Source organism: Solanum pennellii, chromosome 11 (assembly GCF_001406875.1).
Source record: "Solanum pennellii chromosome 11, SPENNV200".
NCBI classification, from domain to species: domain Eukaryota; kingdom Viridiplantae; phylum Streptophyta; class Magnoliopsida; order Solanales; family Solanaceae; genus Solanum; species Solanum pennellii.
In genome coordinates, this window is record NC_028647.1 from 3,768,024 (window position 1) to 3,783,538 (window position 15,515).

The window sequence follows — 15,515 nt, forward strand, 5'->3', positions numbered from 1 at the left end:
AGTGATTTTACATAGTATGACATTAAAAAGAGTAAATTACAAACAATTAATATAAGACGATAAAAATATCTAACACATTTACACACATTCTAATTATTTAATACATTATAAAATTAATCGAAATATACACAACCTAACTTCTTCTTTCTTTGCCTAATATAAACACAATCTCTATAATTAGAAACTTTTGCCTATCTACCCCCCACCCCACCCCCACCCCTCTCTACAATTAGGTCATCACACACACAAACATTTCTTTGTATTCTGGTTTATTCTTTGTTCCCTCTTTTATAAATCCCTCTTTCTTCATAACTCTCTTAGTTCTATTTTTGGAAAATTAAAAAAAAAAAAAAAGAACTCCTAATGGCTAGAGAAAAAATTCAGATCAAGAAAATAGATAACTCCACAGCAAGACAAGTTACATTTTCAAAGAGGAGAAGAGGTTTATTCAAGAAAGCTGAAGAACTTTCTGTTCTTTGTGATGCTGATGTTGCTCTCATCATTTTCTCTTCTACTGGCAAATTATTTGACTATTCTAGCTCAAGGTACATACATATCCATCATTTTTCTTCATTACTTAATTATAACAACAGCAACATACTCAGTGAAATTTCGGGGCCCGAAAAGAATAGTAGGTATATGTAAATCACCTAATTATCCTTTTTTTTTGTTTGTGGTAGCTAGATTAGTTGTTTTCTAGACTAAAAAAAGAAATTGGGAATAAAGGTAGTAATTTTTGGTTAGTTGTTAAAATAATAACGTATTTAGTGAAATTTTAGAAATGGAATTTGAGTAAAGTGATGTGTATGTGTATTTTATCTATAGGGTAGAGAGGTTTTTTTCGACGAATTTTAGGTTTAATTTAACAAGTGAAAATTAGAGTAATGATTTTTGTTGATTTTTTTGTGAGGAATGAAGGTTTTTTTATTTTTGGGTATTTTCTAAATGGGTGACTTTAGCTAGTCATGATTGAGGAGAATGATTAGAATTATTGAGTTTTGGATTTTTGTAAATATAGTTTATTGAATTTTTTTATTAATTATATTAAATGGATTTTTAGGTATAAATTTAGGGTTTGATTTTAAGTTATTGAGTTTTGTGGAATTTGTAGGAAAAGTTAACGCTGCGTCTCTTGTTTACAAATGGGTGTCTTTAAGCTAGTTATGATTGACAAGATTATATCGAGTTATTTGAATTCTGAATGAAGATTTTGATAAATTATTTATATATGTAAAGCGAGATTTTATATATAAATTTAAAAAAATTTGGTCAAAAGCTATTAGATTTTATCGTACCCGCATACAAATCTCTTCTCTATTATTTAAGAAGTTATGTGCACTGATAATATTATCAACATACTTTAATTTGTTATAATACCAATTAAGTTACATAGTTTAATTTGTATAGAAGTTAAGTTACTACTTTTGTCAAGTTAATTTACTTGTTAATTACTACATGGTTTTCACATAACATAAACACTTGCTATATTTAGCAAATACTGAGAAACCCACCTCAAGAAACTTTCTATTTTGTGTCATTTATTGACTCTTTTTTTGAGGTAATAATTAATTAAAAAAACTTGAATTTTGTATTAGAAAACAAAGCTTCTAAAGACTCAATTTATTATTTAAAAAGAAATCAGAAAAAATGGAGAATAAACAATAATACGAACACAAAATGAGTGGTGTAGGAGTAGTTAGTAGTTAAGGGGTTATAAGAATTTCGTATCGTTTAAATTCTTTAAAAATATTATTATATTATATTGAATCATTTTATAAGTAATTTTTTATGATTTGATGTGTTCACCGAAGATTCTATTCTTTTGGATTGAAAATATATATTTTTGCACACAATGACATTATTAAAAGATTCACAGAATATATATGTCTTTCATTTATGAAATTCAAAAAATTTTGTTACAACATGAGTATAATGTTTTTTACCGTTATTAATTAAATTGACTTGTAATAACAAATAATTTTTATTTGAAGCTTAGATATAACAATAAAAAAATAAAAACTTATTATAATTAATTAATTCGAGCTACTAGTACAAATATTTCTTATTAAATCCTCAATTTTTTATTATCTTAATAGGGAATAAATTTAGCTGGATATTGTTATCGAAAGGGCCACCATATCTTATCTGTTTCACAGAATGGCAATAATATCATATCTTATAATATAAAAATAAAAAATTATCATGGGAACTATATATTTATGGTGGATAGGACAAACTACTTTTAATGGGAAAAAAAGGAAGCATATTTTATGAATTTTATGTTTTTTTTTTTGTATGGTGGTAAAAAGAAACAAATTTGATGAGCTATTTTTTTGAGGTTTTTTTGTATGGTGTATAAAATAATTGTTTTCCCCCTCTACAAGTAATATATTATAAGAAAGCTATATAATTTACACTCTCCATTCGTTATTATTTGTCATGATTTTTATTTTTAGAGTTAAACTATAAAAACTTTGATTTACATTTTAAGATGTATTTTTTCATCATATTAATATGTAAAAAATTGTAATTTATATTACTTTCTATATAGTTTTAGAATATCTAATTTTTTGTTTAATTTATCGAATTAATCTGATCTAATTTACTTTTGAAAATTAGTCAAATTGACTTTCGATAAGTGTATCATGACAAACAATTCCGAACGGAGGGAGTATAATTAAACTACGTTTTAATAATTTGATTTTTTTTTATAATTCACTTATTTATCATCCTTGATACTTAAGGTAATTGAGTGTCTCATATATCAAAGATGAATAGATCGTCTTTTTATAGTCTTGAATAATCTTATACTTCATAGGTTTATTACTTTTGAAGTTGAGTCAGACTTATCTCTAGCTATTAGTATTATGTTGTTTAAGTTGATAGGCCTGCTCGAGTGGGGAAGAGGTGTTATCTATCCCACATTAGTTAACGGATGAGTTGTTTATGTCGATGTTGAGCGTTTGAGATTAAGTTAGATCTGGAGTAAATTTTCTCGAGAGAGATTACAAATTTGTCTTTTACTTTCTTTGATGTTGTGTTCATGTGTCCCTAACATATTGGATACATGACACATACATACATTCTTCAAAGGATTTTAATATTTATATATGTATCGATATCATAATCGATCACATAAAAGATAATTATATATAATTTTACCGTTCATCAATGATTTACGTACGATCTTAATTTTTTTTTTTAATTTCTCATGAAGCATGAAACAAATTCTTGAGAGGCGTGATTTGCATTCCAAAAATCTGGAAAAATTGGATCAACCATCACTTGAACTTCAGGTAATTAATTCATTTATTTAAACCTTAATTACATTTTAATTAGTTTTTAAACAAATATTTTGTTTATATTGTTTGCAGCTTGTAGAAAATAGCAACTACTCCAGATTAAGCAACGAGATTTCCGAAAAAAGTCATCGATTAAGGTATATTTATAGTTACATTTGAAATCGACTATATGCATTTTCACTATTTTTTTTTAGTTCAATTCATAATATCCATCATCACATACGTCAAATAGAAGTAAAAGAGAGACAGGTTAATTATATATATATAAATTACGATAATAATATTAACAGGCAAATGAGAGGAGAAGAACTTCAAGGACTAAATATTGAAGAGTTGCAACAATTGGAGAGATCTCTTGAAACTGGATTAAGCCGCGTCATAGAGAGAAAGGTCGGGATTTAACTTATATATATTGACATTATAAAATATATTTTATGTTATTAGTGTAATTTAATATGTCGTAACAAGTTATAATCGATCGTTCCCTTTTTTAATATCTTACACAACTTACTTTATCCATGTATCAGGGTGATAAAATAATGAGAGAGATCAACCAACTCCAACAAAAGGTTAGGAACAATATCGTTTAAGTGATCTGATAGTGTATAATTTTTGTATCGCAATTTTACTTGGTTTTCATCGAAGCTGATAATTTTTATTGTGAAAAATCAACAGGGTATGCAACTAATGGAAGAAAATGAAAAATTAAGGCAACAGGTATGCAAATTTTTTTACGAATGAGATAAAAATTGATTATTTTACTATAATTTTAGATAGCCAGTGATTACCGAAATATCCGAGATGTCAGGTTCAAATTCCAATAAAATCTATAAATTTTTAGATGATTTTTTCCTATTTCCTAAATCTCTCGAGAACTTAAGCTTTTTAAAATTAATTTTTTTATGGATACATTATGAGTATCTAAATTAATCAAGACTTCAATAATTATGTTATTAAATGTTATTGTTGATACATATTTTTAATTTTTTTTAGGTGATGGAGATATCTAATAATAATAATAATAATAATGGATATAGAGAGGCAGGAGTAGTAATATTTGAATCAGAAAATGGATTTAATAATAATAATAATAATAATGAAGAAGGCCAATCATCTGAATCAGTAACAAATCCATGTAACTCAATTGATCCTCCTCCTCAAGATGATGATAGTTCTGATACTTCTCTCAAATTGGGGTTAGTACTTTAATTCTTTCTTCATCTTTTTTCAGTCTCGTTTTATACGAATGATAAGAAATTATTAATTTCAAGTTTAACTTTGTGATGAAATAACCTATTTTGAATTATTGTGGTGTTTAATTTTAATATTGAAGGCGGAATAACGATTTTTAGAGAACTTATCCTAGAAATATTCTGGAGATAACTTGTTCTCCGTTCAAACGAGTTTTGATCGTAAAAAAAATATTCGTTTATCAATACACTATTGGTAAATTGTCTATCAAGTATCTACCTTCTGAAGGTGTTCGCATACATATTACCTTTTTTAATCTTTACTTGAGTATCATGTTATTGTATATTGTTTATGTAAAGGGACAACAAAAGTTAGGGGCTAACCGAGTTCAGTAATTTTGACTCAAATATGACATTTGTGTGTTAATTTTTTTTTTTATGAATATGTATTATCGAAGTTAGAAGTCTTTGTACGGATTTGAATGAACTAAATATCTTTAGTTCATATCTTTGTATTTCTATTTAGAAAACTCATAAATATGTACAATTTTTTTAAAATTCAAAACCTCGTTGCTAACACTTGATGTTGTTATTTTAAAATTTAGAACGTATACGTAATATTTAAATTTCAACTCTGTTCTATATGTTCACCTTCATGTTCTAAATTTAAAACGCATAATACATAAATTTAAAATTCTGAGTTCGTTTATGATATTATATTTATATTCATCTTATTTGTTTTTTAAATGTCAGGCTACCTTATTCAGGCTGAAGAGATCAAAAGCTAGGTGTGGCTATTTTTGTATGTTATTAGAAGAAGGAGAAAAAAAAAGTTAACTACTAATTATTATAATTAATTAATGTCTGATTAATGTGAAAGCTAACCCCAGAAATTTCATATTATGTATGTAATTGGTGTATTAATCTCATGTATTCGTCTCCCATATTTTATATAAATAATATTGTTAGTATCTATTAACTTAATTAACTAGCACTGATAATCTTTTATAATTGAACTTGTCAACTTGTAATTATATAAAGGCTTAATTATTTGCCTTTCTTCTTTTGTTGTAAATTTAAATATTTACTTGGTGACCGTGAAATATACTTCTATCTATATTCGGTGTTGAACATTAGTTCTTTGAAATTTTTAGTAGATGATTTGTAATATGTTATTATAAGAATAATTTAATTTAATTTTTAAAATCATTTCTATATCAAGCACTAATTAATTTGTAGTCTTTATGGTGTTCATATTTAATAGTTAAAAATATGCGTTAAACAATTTAATTTCTTGAGTTTCATATTTGAACCATTAAGTGTATATATGTTATTTATCTAAACTATGATAAACTATTTATCGGAATTTAACTCAACTATTCTGTGTGCCCATTTTCAAAATTATTTATCAAATTACACCTTCTAAAAGGGGAGTGAGCTTTCCAAACTGTTTACCGAAATACATTTCAACTATTAATTGTACAAATTTTTTAATCTAAATTAGAAAAAAACTTACTCGCAGAATGTTTACATCAAAGTCAATGTAAATTTCATTATTATATGATTTAATGAAGTAAAATGAACAATAGATTTTTAACACATGACATACATGTATTGGCTTGGTGTAAAAATCAGATGTGATTTTACCCCTAAAATATCATCATCATTCAAGTGAAAAGACAACAATATTCCGATACTTAAAATACTTCTAAAAAATCTATGATGATAATTCAGATAGAAAACTCACATATATATTAGTTCAAATATGAAACCTAAAAAAATCGAAACAATTATCATTCTATTTGTAATTTCTTAATCCGTAAGTCAAATACTCTAACTGCGAGACTATTGGTTGTTAACAACCGACAAAACATTGATCACCAAATTTCACTTTCTTAATATTAAATTTCATCCCAAATCTACCTTCTTCTTCTCCATCTTAGCTTATTTTCACTGATTTAGTTGCTTAGTTCTACTACAATCATAAAAGTAAAGCAACCAGCATAAAAAAATCTGTTTGTTTTGAGCAAAAAATGGGATCTGTTTCTTTGAAAATAGGTGATGGAACTGCTAGATTCAAGAAAGCTACATATTGTTCTTCAGTTCTAAATCTACTTATGCTTTTCTCTGTTGTTACAACTAATCTTTTTGCTTTATATGCTTTTACATCCTCACCCAAAAACCCCCATCATCATCTTCTTCTCCCACATACTCACAAGAACATATCTTTAATCTCAGAACAAGTTTCTTTAATTCTAAGACAGATTGATTCTTCACAAAAAAAACTTGCCCAAATGGAAAAAGAGCTTTTAGGGTATGAAAGTTTTGATCTTTCAAGTCCCAAAGTTCCAAATGAAGTGAGAAATTTCTTGCAACCCCATTTGCTGCCTTTGGGTAAAGATTCAAGAACTGGGATTACTGAAATGGTAGCTTCTATAGGACATTCTTGTGTGAAATCTTTAGATTTGCTTTCTCAGTTTATGAGTTATAAGGTTAATGGTCTTTGTCCTGATGATTGGAGTCTTGGGCAGAAGCTGATTCTTAGTGGCTGTGAGCCTTTGCCAAGAAGGAGGTGTTTTGCTAAGACAATACCTAAGGTTGGTTTACTTAAATTACCTGATTCATTTTGGGGAAATTATAGTGAAAAGATTTATAGTTGGAGTGGTCTTGGTTGTAAGAATGTAGCTTGTTTGAATGTTAAGAAATTGAATAGAGATTGTGCTGGTTGTTTTGATGTTGTAAGTAGTGGGGGGTATGAGAAGCAAAGATATGTTAAGGGTAGAGGGAAAAATGATTTCTTGATTGATGATGTATTGGGAATGTTGGGAAATGGTGGGGGAATTAGAATTGGATTCGATATTGGTGGTGGATCTGGTACATTTGCTGTTAGAATGGCTGAAAGGAATGTGACTATAGTTACTGCTACGTTGAATGTCGATGCACCATTTAACGAGTTCATTGCTGCACGGGGTGTATTCCCGTTGTATTTGAGTTCAGATCATCGGTTTCCCTTTCATGATAATGTGTTTGATTTGGTACATGTGGGAAATGTATTGGATGTGAGCGGACGTCCTGAGAAGTTAGAGTTTTTAGTGTTTGATATTGATAGAGTTTTGAGGGCTGGAGGGTTGTTTTGGTTGGATAACTTTCTTTGTTCAAATGAAGACAAGAAAACTGCATTAACGAGGCTGATCGAACGTTTTGGGTACAAAAAGCTTAAATGGGTTGTTGGTGAGAAGATCAATGGGTCGGGAAAATCTGAGGTTTATTTGTCTGCTGTTCTACAGAAACCAGTAAGAGTTTGATATCGCGGGTTTCTCATAGAAAAGCTGTGCAAGTTCATTATTGACATAGAATAAGTGAACGTATTCGTCTTCTTTTACACAACTGCTAACCAGCATCATAGGAGGGAGGCGGGTTCGGCTTTGTGGCAGGTATTATATGTCTACGATCTCTAAGATTATTCACTTATCTTTGGCATTGAACTAGATATTGCTGGCATTGGCATGAGCCTTTTGTCTGTGTCAACTGTTAATTTGAGTTTAGGAACAAAAGAAAACGAAGCTTTTTTTTCAAATTTCATTGTATTGTTGGGATATAAGTTAAATCCTCTGATATTGTCCCCTTGATTAAAGCATTTGGTTGATGCCTTTTCGACATATCGTTATGTTATTGATAATTTTGTTCGACATAAACTTGTGGTATACTGTGTGCAACTTAAAACATGTGTACTGTCTGAGATACAATAACTAAATGATTACCAAATGTTACACCCAGAAATAGTCGATTATTCGAATTTGGTAGGTACTTTTTTCCCTAGAAAAGAAAAGTATGATCAAGAGGATTCTCTCGTTCTTCAAGTATCATTAGAGCCACAATGCTAGTCCGCCTATAAACCGTGTCCTCAGGGATGGAGCCACAGTGCTAGTCCGCCTGTGTCCTATGCTTTTTTGGTTCAGATAGTGCTTTCTTTCTCTGCCCAAGCATGTAATTATACAGGTGAGAAAAGCCTGCATTTTCACAAACACCGTCTTGTCAATCATAGCTCTGGCTATCCCAATAATAATCTAAAAAGGAACTGTAATAAACTCGATAATCTGTCTCCGAGTTCCCTCACCAAGAAACCGAGTAAATAAACATAATTGCTTTTAGTAAGAGAATGATGTTATGGTTCTTGCCTGGTAAATAGATGGCAAGGCAAACAAATGCTGCATAGTAGTAATTAAAAGAGAAATTCCATTTATTTGGCATCCTAACAGAATACTTTCCAGATTCCTACGAAAAAACAAGTTGATAACAAGACATGGTCAGCCATCCTTCAAGTACGCACAGGGTAAACCTTGCTTCAGTGGTGGTAGGCAAGCTCCGTGTGATGAGCTCGATCGAGAAATCATGCAAGGGGTTTCGAACCTCCCCTGCTCAACCAACTCGGTCACCCTTGCGGGTTAGCTCTTTGCCACCTCTTCAATGGATAGAAAGACGAGTTTGTTGCCTTTTCTAAGTGAGAAAGGAACACACTAAGATAGAGGATATTGGTACCTTCATGTAAGGAAGGGCATTATATATTAGACCTACTTCACTTGTGATGCCAATAGGATACAACAATAAGAAAGTACTATACCTGCAGTAAGGAAATCAGCTTAATAAGAACATGCTACAAACTATATCCATCAACTGAGGCGTAGTCAGGATTTCAACTTTATGGATTCCGAATTTTAGAATGATGAGTTCAAGTTAAATAGTAATACCTTAACCACAAGAGCCAAGAAGGTGCAGAACCAAATGCCTCCCTTATGCCAAAATATGAATATCGAATAATCTGAAGTTGAACATAACGATGTTAGAACAAGTTATGTGCTGATGGTTTTGATGAATAAGCAAAGGCTCACCTCTGTAATAGACCAGCTAATCACTAGAGAACTAACAAGTATATGACTCCGGACCTTTAATCAACAAGTCAGTCAATAGTAAAGAAGCTTCGGAATGCTTTACTGTGATCTGCAAGGAAAATACTTAGCTCTGGAAAACTCCATAAAAATTCCCCAGGTTACGTATAATCTTGAACTTATCTGTGGAAGTGTTGCTGATATCGGAGACCTTACCAAACCTTAGTTGAGGATGAAGAGAAAGATAAACGAGTTATTGTTATATCATATCTAAAACAAAGAACACAGAAATGCTTCAGATCAAATGAATGTACCTGCTAGACTATGAAGTATCTGTTCAGCAAGATATATGGACAAGAAATCAACTGTTAGACTTCATTCACATATTTGCATTTCACTTAAAACAATACAGTACGATACAACACAACACAATATAATACATTATGAAACATCACGTAACAAACACAATAGAATCATGGCTTCAGATATTACCTCCAAAAAAGCAGCAGTTTGAGCAAAAAACAGAGGCTTTTCCACAGCATCATAGACATATTCATACCCAGTCTCTTTCAAAGTTCTCACACCAAAATAAAACACTTGAAACCTAAACACCAAAAACCCAAAATCCATCACACCCCCCCCCCAACACCAACACCAACAACAAAAACACCAAATAATTGTGAAAAATAAACTAAAAATCCTAAAGGGTATTCAACTTACCATCCAAAAAACACAATCCAATTGTAAAAAATGAGATACAAACGCCTTAAACCTGATAAAGATCCAGCCATTGAAGAACAAAGAAAAGGCTCAAAAATTATAATGTTAAAAATACAAGAAATTGAAATGGGTACTTAAAGAAACAATCTTTATGCATAATTAAGCTTAGTATTAGTAGATTAACCCACCTATAAATCGATTTTCGCTGCCTCTATTAAGTGTAGCTCAACTCTTTTTGTGAAACTCATTTTAATAAACTTAGATTTTTTTTTAAGGGTAACAACAAATATATCCACAATTATGCTTGGGATTAAGTTGTGAAATTTGAAGCCTGTTTGGTAAGGTTCTAGGAGGCTATAAGACTAGACAATTAATTATTTCAAAATAAAAATGTTTAGATTATATTTAACACATTATCTTAGTATATTGGTTTGATTAATATAGTAGTAAAACATATCATCATACATGTTCTTTTTAGTAATTTGACACTTAAAAAATGAGAATTTAGCTTTTCCAATCTAATGCTAAATCGACGATGTTTTTAATTTTTTTTAAAAAAAAGTAAAAAGAAGCAAAAAAGCATAGCTACTCAAATCTAGCATCAACATGCTCTAATCTTATTAGCATGTTGTTTCTTTTCATACTATTTCATCAAACCATAATACTTAATTGGTTATAGTATGATCATTATTTAAATAAATAATTATTATTATCAATTTATAATAAATATTTCATTTTGAAATAAATTGCATAATCTCTTAACATTTTAGTGGTTGGCTGAATTATTTACTGTATAAGAAGCTGCCACGTGGTATACAATTATTTAAATAATATTCTTTGTCTAATTCCTATTGGTTTCTCTTTTTGTTTTCACTTTTATCAAAATGACAAAATAAAGTCCATTAAAAAATTAACAAAAAGTTAATATGCCGTACAAAAGAGAATTTTTAAAATATATGTAGATGATTAGGTAAACATATATTAACAAATTTCTAAGTATTCTTTAATCTTGTTCATTTATTCAATTGTATAATTATCCTTTTAATTATTTAATTAATGACATGATCCTTAAAACAAAAGAGTAAAACAAATTAACTACTAGATGAAAGAAGAATCAAAACGTCAGGTAAATGTGAGGCTTGTCTTATTTTCCGCATGTATTGGGCAGTCCATGATTCATCTGGCTCTCGATAGAAATCGATAATTTTAATTTAAATATTTCATAATTTTAGTATTGTACTTTAATATTATGTATGAAAATATAGAAAGTAAAAAGAAAATAGCATGACTAGAAGAACTGTGTAAAATAAGTAAATTTATCATTAGGTTGATAAATACAATTATTTTTTATTAAAAAAATTATCAGATCAAAGGATATCATTTCGATAATGCTTATTTGTGCTTAAAGAAATCATTTAACATATTCAAAATTTAGTAAGCAAACAATAAATTATATTCCAATTTTTTTTTTATAAACTAAAAGTCTTGACTCCATTTATAATATTTAGAGCCGTCAATATGGGCTAGGTCCGTTGGGCCGGCTTGGCCTAACCCGGATTTAGTAGGGTTGGGCTAAGATTTTTGGAGCCCATTTAAAAAAAGGGCTTTTTAGCCTGGCCTGAATAAGCCTGTTGATTTGAGGGGCTTGAGAAATATCGGTAAGGCCGGCCTGTGGGCCAATAAAATTTAATTAAAAAATATAATATAATATTAAATTTAAAATTAAAGAGAGTCTAAACTCAAAACAATTAGGTTAATATTTCTATTTAGATATTTATACTTTTACTTGAAAAAACTTAATAATTTTTTTTGTCTTTTGGAAATGGTAACTTAACTTAATAAATATTTTATAAAAGCAATTTTATTTGTGAATTTGATTAACAAGTAGTAACATTAACATCATGTAATATTGTTTTGTCGATATTTATGACAACATTTTAAAATTATAATTTATAATTTAAATTAATAATTAATATATATATATATATGTACATATATATATATAAAATTTTAAAAAGTGGGCTGGCCCGGCAAGCCTGTAGCCCACGTACTTGTGGGTTGGGCCGACCATTTTTCGGCCCACACCAAAAATGGGCTAGTCCGACCTGACCCATAAAATGTCAAAGCCTGTATAGATTAGCCCGAATGGGATGTGCTAGCCCATATTGACAGCTCTATTAATATTATTATCTTTTTATATATAGATGATTTATATATATATGGCACATTTATATATATGGGCATGGCACATTGGATTTGTATAGAATCTCCTCTCCTTTTGTTGAGAGCAAAGCGTCACACACACACACACACACACATATATATATATATATATATATATATATAAGCGTCACATACACACACACACACACACACATATATATATATATATATATATATATATATTCGAGAAAGTAAATAAATTCATACTTAGACATCAATTAAGAGACAAATGTTTATGAGTATTAAGTAACTATGAACATAAGTATCAAAAGGGTGTCACATAATTTCTTGTTGTACCCTAGCTCGTAACGAAGGATTGAATTTTATTTCATGTTTCACTACTTGTCAAATAAAATTAAAATCGTTGGATCGTGTACTCATCTTTACTTGATTTTCTTTATCCTTTGAACATGAATAATAATATTTCCTTCACCTTATAAATGAAATATAAAATGAAGAATCTTAAGAGCTCATTTGATCGGCTGTCTGAACTTTAACCTAATTATTTCTTTTTAAAAGAAAAGTATAAGAAGAAGAATGAGGTAAAAAATTCCTTTATACCCTCAAAAATGTAAAAAAAAAAATAAACTAACCATAACGCACAAATTGATGTATTTATAATTAATTAATCATATTTAAGTAAAAAAAAAGTTATCTTATACATATCACACGTTAAAGAGAAGTCAAATACACATCAATCGAGGCAATAACATTTGCGTACATATCAAGACTATATTTTACAATTAAAAAAATGTGGAATTCTAAGCTTAATAAAGAAAAAAAAACTGTTCTTTTCATAAATAATGTAACTGTTTTGAGAATTGCTGAAAATCAGTAATGAAGATTAAATTTTATTTCATGCATTGCTACTTGTTAATTAAAATAAAAAGTCACAAATTCATTAACTTAACGTCAAAACCAATGAAAAATTTACTAAAAAAGAAGCATTATTAACAAATTGATGTATTAATCATAAAAGAATTTATACATATCACACGTTAAAGAAAGTCACATCCATCGAGGCATTTGCGTAATCGAGATTATATTTTATTGAGATGTTTGAAGATTATACATATTCATAAAGTTTAATATATGTCAAACTATTTTACGTCAAATAAATTAAATTTATCAGAGTTAAGTGATTTGACGAAGAATATATATATTCTTTGTCAAATGTATATATCTTCCTTTTGAGTCAATTCCTACAGCTAAGCTGCATTAAGTTGTATTATTGGAAAGCAATTTGTAGGGATGTACTTAAAGCCATTAATTCAATAATCATATTAATTATGTGGGGAATTATTTTATTAAAACCAATAATTCCATGATTTGGACTATTGAAAGAGACTTTATAGTTTATTCCTTAATGTTAATGAATCCCCATAAGATCAAAGATAATTACCACTATTGTTTTTGTCCAATAAGTCTTGTGAATAATATTTTATTTCATATAGTCAGAGATTTCGATTTTCCATGATACAAAATACTCTTATAAGTGAACATTTTGTATATTAACATGAGTTTTTAACGTGAATTCAATTTTAGTTTGACGCAAATAAATAAAATTGCTCATTTGATTTCATTTTCACCATATATTAAAGTTTTATTTGAAAATATTTTAGTTTCAAACATGTTATAATAGGTTGGTCCATTACACCAACATGAATCATGGTGCAGTGATGATTCTGCTTTATTCTTAACCAAAAGTTTCGGGTTCGAATATTGGGTATGGAAAAAATCATGTTGGTAAGGTCATCCTTGAATGAGCCATGCAGTGTGCGATTAAATTTATTCAGGGCTTCAATATAGGCTTCGAAACTGATCAATTATAAAGAATTAATTATTTTACTCATTTTATTAACTTTTTTTTATCCTAAAGAGCAAACAATTAGAGTCCATTTAAAGTGGAAAATGGCACCCAAAATAGCACCAAAAACAGTCAAAGAAAAAAGGGCTCAAAAGGCCTTTCCTCATCCTATTCCCTCAATGCCAAAACACACAAAACCAAAATTATAGTGAAGACAGTAAATTTTTTTTAACTTTTAATTAAAGATTTTGAATCGAGCTTGATAAATAAAGTCTTTTAAAATATTCTTTTTGGTTGATATTTGGAATAGTAAGTATCAAAGCAATCGTGATTCAGATAATCTTATCGATACATTAAAAAAAATTATCTCTCATTCAACTAAACGAAGCTCGGATGATTGATTTATGTAAATATCTCTTTTTAGGTTATTATTTAGATTTGTCCTATTTATAAAAATTATATAAATAAAATTCTTGAAAAATTATTCTTCCAGACAACTTTTGAATATTGATTGGTCTTATTGATAGGATTTACGCGTTATCAAATTTATGAAAAATATTTCCATTAAATAAATTATTTCTGACCCTACCTTTGGATTTTTATATTATTGGTACACAATCTATGAAGGTCTTCCCTACCTATATTACAATGTTCCACCCTTTAGTAAATGAATTTTAATGGTCGAAATATTACTAGGGACTTGACTGGAACGTAGGTTGTTCAAAATTGAATCGAAAAAAAATTATTAATTTATTCATAATGGGTTATAGGTTTAGCGGTTTTGTTAATAATTTTGACTTTTTTTTAATAGGGTTATCGATTTTTGAGGGTTTTTGTTTTTTCTTAACGGGCTAACCAGAGGCGGAGCCAAGAATAGGAGTTTGGGAGTTCACAAGTTAATATACATAAGAAATTTTAATTTTCTGATATAAATATAAGATCTATGAAAAAGCTAGTGAGTTCGTCCGAACCCATGAACCCCCACCTAACTCTGCCTCTGGGGTTAACCGATAATCCGATTAAATAATTATATTTATACCATTTTATTTAAAGTCCTTGATGTAGAGTTTGGTTTTCTACTTTGATTTCTGGTTGACCTAAACTCTTGGTTATTCTACCATGTAAAAATGTTTACTTTTGAGAAAGTGTGCACGGTTCATTTGGTTTATCACCTTGTTTTAAAGTGATTTTCTAATATTATTTTTTGTGTCAAATAGTAATGTTAAAACGATAACCGAACCGATAACGATCTAATAACCGATAAACCAATAATCAAGTCAATATCTTAATAACTTTATAACAGTATAGCATTTCTACAAATTAATAAACAATAAATCAAACCGATAAACTTCAAAATCAAACAGACCTCCTACGTCTCCTTATATAT

The 15,515-nt window shown here is 28.9% G+C and overlaps 3 protein-coding genes across 6 annotated transcripts; 2 read left to right on the top strand and 1 right to left on the bottom strand.

Moving 5' to 3' along the window:
• The first annotated feature begins 225 nt into the window (after positions 1-225).
• Positions 226-5,551, top strand: LOC107003171 (MADS-box protein JOINTLESS). 3 transcript variants are annotated; one of them, XM_015201448.2, is made up of 8 exons: positions 226-545; positions 3,218-3,296; positions 3,375-3,439; positions 3,593-3,692; positions 3,830-3,871; positions 3,978-4,019; positions 4,296-4,502; positions 5,246-5,551. In XM_015201448.2, exons 1-8 carry the CDS (start codon positions 364-366, stop codon positions 5,327-5,329), a joined length of 801 nt encoding a protein of 266 aa, XP_015056934.1. In that variant the 5' UTR covers positions 226-363; the 3' UTR covers positions 5,330-5,551. The 3 variants fall into 3 exon arrangements, with proteins under 3 accessions (XP_015056934.1, XP_015056932.1, XP_015056933.1); XM_015201446.2 differs by having other exon boundaries at positions 230-545; positions 4,296-4,498; positions 5,246-5,476; XM_015201447.2 differs by lacking the exon at positions 4,296-4,502 and having other exon boundaries at positions 232-545; positions 5,246-5,476.
• Positions 5,552-6,315: 764 nt separating this feature from the next.
• Positions 6,316-8,151, top strand: LOC107002946. The gene has a single exon (XM_015201163.2). It carries the CDS (start codon positions 6,526-6,528, stop codon positions 7,795-7,797), a length of 1,272 nt encoding a protein of 423 aa, XP_015056649.1. The 5' UTR covers positions 6,316-6,525; the 3' UTR covers positions 7,798-8,151.
• Positions 8,058-10,446, bottom strand: LOC107002947 (very-long-chain (3R)-3-hydroxyacyl-CoA dehydratase PASTICCINO 2-like). 2 transcript variants are annotated; one of them, XR_003575292.1, is made up of 5 exons: positions 10,099-10,283; positions 9,871-9,982; positions 9,693-9,711; positions 9,382-9,599; positions 8,058-9,311 (listed from the first exon to the last, which is right to left on the bottom strand). XR_003575292.1 is itself a non-coding variant. In XM_027913149.1 (4 exons), exons 1-4 carry the CDS (start codon positions 10,167-10,169, stop codon positions 9,481-9,483), a joined length of 321 nt encoding a protein of 106 aa, XP_027768950.1. In that variant the 5' UTR covers positions 10,170-10,446; the 3' UTR covers positions 8,058-9,480. The 2 variants fall into 2 exon arrangements, 1 of the variants encoding a protein (XP_027768950.1); XM_027913149.1 differs by having other exon boundaries at positions 8,058-9,599; positions 10,099-10,446.
• Positions 10,447-15,515: the final 5,069 nt, after the last annotated feature.

Bases quoted from the DNA above. Each gene is read 5' to 3' on its own strand.
- LOC107002946 (XM_015201163.2), top strand. From the start codon at position 6,526: ATGGGATCTGTTTCTTTGAAAATAGGTGATGGAACTGCTAGATTCAAG.
- LOC107002947 (XM_027913149.1), bottom strand. From the start codon at position 10,169: ATGGCTGGATCTTTATCAGGTTTAAGGCGTTTGTATCTCATTTTTTAC. The intron at 9,983-10,098 runs GTAAGTTGAATA...TTTGGTGTTTAG, and splicing joins TGGATTGTGTTTTTTGGATG to GTTTCAAGTGTTTTATTTTG.
- LOC107003171 (XM_015201448.2), top strand. From the start codon at position 364: ATGGCTAGAGAAAAAATTCAGATCAAGAAAATAGATAACTCCACAGCA. The intron at 546-3,217 runs GTACATACATAT...TTTCTCATGAAG, and splicing joins TTTGACTATTCTAGCTCAAG to CATGAAACAAATTCTTGAGA. The intron at 3,693-3,829 runs GTCGGGATTTAA...TCCATGTATCAG, and splicing joins GCCGCGTCATAGAGAGAAAG to GGTGATAAAATAATGAGAGA.